Genomic DNA, 8,812 nt, shown 5'->3' with positions numbered 1-8,812 from the left:
CAGTAAAATTATTGATGACATCAAGAAAAGACAGATGCTGAGATTTAGGTATGATATCTTAGTAGCTCTCGAGATATTGTAGCAGCACCACTCAGTTTATTTCAGAATTAAGCATGCATGTACATGGATAAAATTGTTTAGATAATGTCAAAGTCTCCAAGAGTTAAGTTTTCCAGTTTGATTGGTTATTGGGGTATAATACATATATTTATGTACTATAATTTTTCCAGTTTGATTGGTTATTGGATATTATATTTATGTACTACAATTTTTTGCCACAGAGATGATCCACCTGGAAAATCAGTTGCCACAGCTTCTCAAGAATTACTACGCATGATTGAATCCAACATTCACGGTCTACCTGGGCTGGACCCAGTCAAGGACCTTCACCTTCGAGACATTGACCTTGTGGAAAAGTTCCGATCTCTGCAGCTCATAGAGGACAGCTTTAAAATCTACCAGTGCATAAACTGTCCCCATTTTATTGAACATGTAATTATCTATGTATTATCTAAAAAATGTAGCTACATGTACACATTTATCACAGTCAAGAAGGTCATGTTTTTTTTGTTCAATTTGTTATTGTGTATAGATATACTTGTGATTGTATGCAAGTGTGTGAGTGTGTTTATGAGTATGATTGTTTGTATCACTCGGATCAATTCCATCTAACCTCGGATGTATGATGTTTTCATTTCAGTACGTATACAGTGATGTATAACAACGTGTTTAACGTCACTGATTAACTGGAACTACTGACAGCTCCCGCGAAATACAGTCCATTTTAACATATTTTTTTAAAGACATTCTCAATGTTTGTAACTATTTTTCTTTGAGAATTATGTTGTTTTTTTTCTCAAAGTAGAGGGTAGTTTTCTAAGGAAAACTCGATAAATTCATTAAAATAAACATATATTGATCACTGTTTTCTGAAAGTGGAAGTTTTTACGTGAGAGTAAATAGACAACCGCATCGCAAATGTTAAGCGTAGCTACATATCACTTATCGTCATACATCCGAGGCTAGATGTAGGGTACCGGAATCTGACTTGTAATATCAGATATTTGATTAGATTTGGACAATCGTGATGAAGGCATGGGGTATCTGAAAGTGACTGCTAATTTTGATTGATGGATATGAAGACATTGAAGTTTTATAAAGTTATCCTTTTTCTCATTTCAGTTTGAAGAACACAGAAAAAATACTAAACTGAAGGATGAGTACAAAAGACTCAAGTTTTTATTATCTGATGAAAGTCTGACACTGTTGCCAGAGTATCAACAAAGAGTTCAGGTGAACAGTCTGTTAATCATCAAACAGCAGATAGATATCATCTCCATACATATTACATAAGTGCTGATTCAGCAAGACAAAAATCTCTGCTCAATATGCTAAAACATAAAACGCTATTGCTATAATCCGAAGGACATACCATATAATGGGCATTTTCTGTGGTTGTTCATTGTGCGTAGGACAAATCTGCAAAAATTACAATCGCAAAATATATGAAAAGATCCATATTAGTATATGTTGGTATAATGCAACTGCAGAATTTGGAAATGCAGAATATAATTTGCTATATTTTATGGTTCAAATTGTAAAAATTTACACCCACTTAAAATATTGTTAAACAGTAAATGAGTAATAAGTAATAATTAAAGAAAGTAAAAAGAAATGCATTTCTGAGAGGCTCCTTGAGATTCAACACAAATATTAATTGCTAGCTAGCATATGATATTAAAGAAGTCTATAGTAATAATTAGATTGGGAGTAAATCATCTATTACATGTATATTGTTCTGTAAATTTGTTGTTACATACACATGTATATTATCCTGTAAATCATCTATTACATGTATATTGTTCTGTAAATTTGTTGTTACATATACATGTATATTATCCTGTAAATCATCTATTACAGGTATATTGTTCTGTAAATTTGTTGTTACATGTACATGTATATTATCCTGTAAATCATCTATTACATGTATATTGTTCTGTAAATTTGTTGTTACATGTACATGTATATTATCCTGTAAATCATCTATTACATGTATATTGTTCTGTAAATTTGTTGTTACATGTACATGTATATTATCCTGTAAATCATCTATTACATGTATATTGTTCTGTAAATTTGTTGTTACATGTACATGTATATTATCCTGTAAATCATCTATTACATGTATATTGTTCTGTAAATTTGTTGTTACATGTACATGTATATTGTTCTGTAAATCATCTATTACATGTATATTGTTCTGTAAATTTGTTGTTACATATACATGTATATTATCCTGTAAATCATCTATTACATGTATATTATCCTGTAAATCATCTGTTACAGGTATTATTGGTGTCTAGAATTTCAGTGAACTCTTGTTTAATCCAACAGACACTGGAAGACATTTTGTGTCTGATTAGAGAGGTTTTCAGATTGCAGTGTTAACGTGGACAGATAATCACTGAGGTTGAAATTCACTGGTGTTGGAGTAGACAGTTTAATTTGATTGTGTGTGTGTGTATATATATATATATATATATATATATATATATATATATATATATATATATAATATGTGTGTATGTACAGTATGTATATATACAAATGGACTTCTGATTAAACATGTATTAAAAAATTTCCACAAATACGAAACATTTACAAATTCTTTTAAAGTTTTTGCATGTTTAGAATTTAGGGATTAACTAGCCTCTGTCTTCAGATATGAGAAATTCAATGCTGTACTATTAATAAATGTTCATTAATAAAGTTTTACAGATTACATGTTAATGGACTGAGGTTATTTTTTTTCTTATTCTAATGCACCCCTTGCTGTTTTGCTTGATGTTTACCTTTTGTTTGTACAGTGTATTTTATAAAGTCTGCCATAATGTGGTTGTATCTGGCATTATATGTGTTATGTCATTCTATTATGATGTCGAAGTTGAAAGCTTTGTTAGGTACTGTTTATCTGCCTTAAACCTCAAAGCATTATCCAATTAAAACAAAGAATATTTATAAAATTTTGTTGATTGTGCAACCAAAAATAACGTTTCATGTGCATTTCAGGTATTGAAGCACTTAAATTACATAGATGAGAACAGTGCTGTGCAATTAAAAGGTAGAGTTGCCTGTGAGATAAGCAGCCACGAGATCATGATTACGGAGCTAGTGTTTGAGAATATCCTGACAGACTTGCATCCTACAGAAATTGCTGCTCTTCTTTCCTGTGTGGTGTTTGAACAAAAGAATTGTAGTAAACCCAAATTGTCCCCAGAACTTGTCAAGGTAGATGTTTATAGAACTGTGTTGTTAGTGTGTGTGTCTGAAAGTGTTTGTGGAAGCTTTGCATGCTGAGCTTAGTGTTTATTTTATCTTGCGATAAACCAAGAATCATATTTTGATGTCTGGGCTAAATCATAGTCCTATACAGTAAAACATGCTTATAGTGAAGTGCTAGGGAGTAGCAATTTTGATTCCTTAGAAACGTACTTTGTGTATATCCAATTAGTTTATAATATGTTCTAAAACTACAGGAAAGAAAATCACTTTGCTGTAAGCATGAATTCTTTATAAGCATGTTTGCTGTAACCGTGTCTATATTTAAAAAAAAAAAATCAGGTATGTACATGTACTTTCAAAATCTTGAGAAATACTGCATGTATGTATTTTCAAGGGGAAAGAATCCATCCTATCCATCGCCCAAAAGATCAGCAGCCTTCAGAGGCAATGTGGGATGAATTTGGTCGGGGATTATGAAGATGAGTTCAAGTTTGGACTAATGGAGGTGGTGTTTGAATGGGCAAGAGGCTTGGTGAGTGGAAAGGATTTTATGATGGATTAAGAATCATATATTTTCATAAGCTGAGTATTTTCTTTTTGAGTAGTGGACATTTAGAATGATAGGCAGTTATAGTCAGATTAATTTGTGAAATTGCAAATATTTTCATTGTGACTGTAGATCTCTTCACTTTTTAAAATAATTTTTGAATGACTTCTAAACAGGAATTTTAATACATTTATTGGTACATGTGTATGTATTTCATGACTTAGAAAAGAAATTCACATTTTCAGCCCTTTGATAAAATCACCGACTTAACTGATGTACAGGAAGGGATCATTGTGCGTTGTATACAAAGACTTCACGAGACGCTGAGAGACGTTCGGAACGCAGCTCGTATCATCGGTGACCCCGTCTTGTATCGTAAAATGGAGGAGGCCTCATTGATGATAAAAAGAGACATTGTCTTTGCAGCCTCACTGTACACACAATAAATGTTTTTTAAAATAAACATTCATGGTGCAATTTTTGTAGTTTTCTAAAATATTTTTCTGAGTGTCTGCTTTGAACATTTCTTGTAAACAATAGTGGAATCATGATTTCAAGCTTTTAAGATATTGTAACATTCAAATGTTTCCTATACATGTACTTGTATATAAGAAAATAATGCCATGTTAAGGATTTTAAATACCAATACATGTATGATTTAACTGCAGCATACAGCTTCTTACGACAAGTTATGTGTATATCTATAATGAGATAAACTGGTTCTCGTGACATCTTCTCTTGACATCACCACCCTCACTCAAAGCCATATTGTAGTAGTCTTGAGTATTTTTCCTGAATGGGATTTCTTCCTACTCTCCTTTTATCTCGACATTATTCTTCCTACACGTATAATGCCACTCGTGTTGAAGATGTTTTGTTGATATCGTTGGTTTTCCTTGGTAGGAAGATGGTTGTTATATTGGGACATAGTCCTTAGCATCATACACCACATGTAATACTGTATAGCGGGGTTTTTTTCCGCGAGGTGATAGATTTGGCTTATTTTAGAGGTTAGATAGTTTTCCGCCAAAATTTCACCCGCCAAATATGCACCCAATTGCGACTTCAGTATTTGCAAGAGAGATAACTCTTGATCGCCAAAATTTATTCCACTAAAATTATTAGCATACCATTGAGTCAGCAAATCGCTAAAATTTAGACCTGTGGAAAAAACATGATATACAGTATGTATATGGTGAATATGGTCTTTACAAATTATCTACAGGGATACTGAAGTGTTAATTATACTTTCAATTATCTTCAGTTTGCATGAAAGTAGTACACTATATCCAGCAAGAGATCAGAGAGAAGGGGTGGTAATTTTGAGTGCATTATGTATTCCAGTTTCTTTTCTATATATATCTCTTCCCAGGAAAAAGTTGTCAACTTGAAACTTTTTATACACATAGAATTCATTGAGAAAAAGAAAAGTTGGTATTGATTTTCAAGGTCATGGTTGGAATAGCCAGTATTGCTGGGCCTCTTTCTGGAAAAAATGTCTTCTTCTCAGGAACCACAAGGATACGTCAAATTAATATGGATCCTTATGTAGTGTAGTTTCAAGTCTGTGAACATCATTACTCTCAGGGCAGAAATGGGACTCAAGAGGATGCCACATTTTACACAGTCCTGATTATATAGGAAAATGCTGTAAAAAGTCATAAACCACTACAATATATGTCCATTTTATTTACAAACAGATCCTCATTTAGTGAAGGTTCAAGTTTGTTCTTTCCATGACCCAGTGGGTCAAGGTGCGGCCATGAAATTGTGAGGTTTCACATAGGTATATGTTATAGAATCTCAATGAGAAGTGAAAGGGCGCAATTTTTATGCCCCTCTTCAAAGAAGAGGGGCATATATTGCTTTGCACCTGTTGGTCAGTAGACCACATGTTGTCTGCTCAATATCTTGAGAACCATTCACTTGATCGTAATAATATTTCATATGTGGGTTGGTTATGAGTAGAAGAGGACCCCTATCGTTTTTCAGGTCAAGGGTCAATCTACTCTAGACATAGGAAGACGCTGTCCACTCAATATCTTGAGAATCCTTTGCTAAACAGACATAAAACTTGGTAGACTGGTACATCCTAAGGAGTAGATGACCCCTATTGATATTGAGATCACATGGTCAAAGGTCAGGGGGTCAAACTGGACATAGGAATATACTGACCACTCAATGTCTAGAGAACCCTTTGCTTGACAGACATAAAACTTGGTACACTGGTACATCTTCAGGAGAAGATGACCCCTAATGATTTTGAGGTCACATGGTCAAAGGTCAGGGGTCAAACTGAACTTGGGAATATACTGTCCGCTAAATATTTTGAGAACCCTTTGCTTGACAGACATAAAACTTGGTACACTGGTACATCTTCAGGAGAAGATGAGCCCTATTGATTTTGAGGTCACATGGTCAAAGGTCAAACTGGACATAATAATACATTTTCTCCTATATTTTAAGAATTATTTGCTTCATCAACACCAAACTTGGTACAGCAGAAGGAGTCAATGACCCCTATTAATTTTTAGGTCACATGATCAATCCACTCTTGACATAGGAAGATACTGTCTGCTCAAGATACTACTATCAATCAAATGATGCATGTGTACAACCCTTTTCAATTTTGCACCATGGGGGCACATATGTTATACAAACATCTTTTGTTCAATTTAATTTGCAAGCATCCTGATGTACATAGTGTGGATTCAAATTTAATTATTATTAGACATCAACCCAGGATCTTTATATCCTGGCAGGCATTTTCACCTGCCAGTTCCAGGGGCTGGTCTATGACACTTGATATAAAGGGGAGAAAATGCAATGGACCAGATTATAGGATTCAAACCCGGTCCTCCTGAATCTCTTGTCATGAGGTACTCTATGAACTGTGCTTATTGGCCACTGGCGATCGAATCCGACTGACCGCCACAGAAATATACTGAAAAAGTACTTGTAAATAATCTCAACAAGAACCACAAGGATACATTTTATCAGAATGATATACAAGCATCCTCATGTAGTGTAGATTTATATTTCTCACCATGACCCCAGGTTTCTAGATGGGGCTACAGTTTTCCATAGGAGTACATGAATACATAGGTAAATTATTCGACTTCTGGGAATATTACACTCGTGAATAGAGATATCCCCAGCTTTGGTGAAGTGCCACAAATACTGGCCTCTGTATGGTGCCAACAATAGCAGTGAGGATTCTTCATTGTGCCAAATTCTACCATGACGCAGGGCCTCTATTTTTAAGGTCATATCCTAAAGTCCTGCAACTTTTACATATAATGCTGGGCATTTTGCAAAGGAACAGTCACTGCCTATGTTAAATGTCTTGGGTTTGATGTGGTGCTAGGATCATTGAAGAATCGAACTTGGGCCTTCCAGTTACAAAGCGAGCACCCTAACTGCTAGCCTACAGCAGGGTTGGTTGATACCAGACCTGCAACCCTTGACTAGAGCTACAGAAGGGTTCGAAGTTTTAACATTGGTTAAATATCTGCAACAATCTTTAAAATTCTTTTTCTCAAGAACCTCAAGGGTACAGATTATACACAAACTCCAAGGGTGCCGATTGTTAATAAACTTGTAATCATGCAATGATTGCTGGAGCCAGAATGGGTTCAAAGTTCATCATTGGTTACATATTTCGAAATAGAGAATATTTTCAATATACATGTATACAAGATTACATGATTGTGAAATTGATGTAAAAGCAACCTTTTGAAGCCTACACCATGTCGGTTTGCTCCATACCGCTTGGTGCTCAGGTAAGTGATGTGGCCCATGGGCCTTGGTTTAAAAATGACATAATTTGTGCATTTTAAAAAAGTATAAATGGATAATGAACAGGAAAGGAAATATATCTTACAATTTCCAGGACTTGAGTGGTTTAGCCTTAAATTACCTATTCACTTGGACAAAGAGACCCTGTGCACATATGCCTTATTAGTCACCCGAGTATTGATTAAAAGTACAGCTAGCCCAAAAGGGCTATGAAATCTATCATAATAGTACTTTTCATGTTCTGCATACTATATGCTAAATTCTAATATTCAGCAGCAATATAAACAAGATGTGTTCTCAACACACAAGTGTTCATACTGATGAAAGTCTTGTTATATTAACACTATGACTTTTTTGGACCCACTCTAGAGTCAGAACCCCTGGATTGTAAAATTCAGTTTTGATACAGTCCTTTCTGCTTTACCTAAATATATGCATTTAGTTTTTATACAGTATTGGCAAAATTAAATAAGTCTTCCGAATGCTAAAGACAATAATCACAATAATTTTGGTCCCACCATGGAACTAAAACCTACCCCTGGGATCATGAAATTAATTATCTTGGTCAAGGCTACCTGCTCCTTTCAAGCACGATTCATTTCAATTTAGTATTAATGGCATCAAAGATGTGATCTTTTAAAAAATGTTTTATACATAAAAATTAAATACAAAGTTTGGCCCTGCCCTGCAGTCAGAACCTCTACCACAGCAATCATGAAATTCACAATTTGGTAGAGGCCTTTCTGCTCTACATGACTGTGCATTTAGGTTTTTTTTATTATTATATACAGATGTGTGGTTGCAGAGATTTTTGAAAAATTCATTTTTTCAGGCATTTTCTTCCCCATCCCTACGTGTCCTGAAATTTACAATTTATGCCCCCCATGTCTCAAACATGCTTCATATTATAATAGTAGTTATCAAGATATGTTGAAAATGCTAAATTGTTAATGCACGATGGCAGTAGGTCACCCCGAGTGAGTGACAAACTTTTAAACCAATATGCCATAGCACGTACACCTTGTGTTGACTCCTCCAGGAGACCAGTTTCCTCATTCTGCAGTGGGATTCCCTTACCTCCCAAGGATCACCTATATCACATGAATGTGGAGCAAAACTACATCACCACATGGTAAATTCAACAAAACCTTACATAGGCAGCATTCCCAAACTCAGCAGCATCTT

At 34.7% G+C, this 8,812-nt stretch overlaps 1 protein-coding gene across 2 annotated transcripts in view; it reads left to right on the top strand.

Moving 5' to 3' along the window:
- LOC125667067 (SKI2 subunit of superkiller complex protein-like) overlaps positions 1-4,306 on the top strand; it is a 42,252-nt gene extending 37,946 nt beyond the window's left edge. For both annotated transcript variants that reach the window (XM_048900382.2, XM_048900383.2), the window contains exons 19-24: positions 1-48; positions 282-492; positions 1,183-1,293; positions 3,070-3,288; positions 3,677-3,814; positions 4,075-4,306. The exon at positions 1-48 is cut by the window's left edge and continues 320 nt beyond it. In XM_048900382.2, the coding sequence (XP_048756339.2) occupies positions 1-48; positions 282-492; positions 1,183-1,293; positions 3,070-3,288; positions 3,677-3,814; positions 4,075-4,275 (928 nt within the window). In that variant the 3' untranslated portion in view covers positions 4,276-4,306. The remainder of the gene's footprint in view (positions 49-281; positions 493-1,182; positions 1,294-3,069; positions 3,289-3,676; positions 3,815-4,074) is intronic.
- Positions 4,307-8,812: the final 4,506 nt, after the last annotated feature.

This window comes from Ostrea edulis, chromosome 2, assembly GCF_947568905.1.
Source record: "Ostrea edulis chromosome 2, xbOstEdul1.1, whole genome shotgun sequence".
Classification (NCBI taxonomy): domain Eukaryota; kingdom Metazoa; phylum Mollusca; class Bivalvia; order Ostreida; family Ostreidae; genus Ostrea; species Ostrea edulis.
This window is presented reverse-complemented; position numbering and strand designations above follow the sequence as displayed.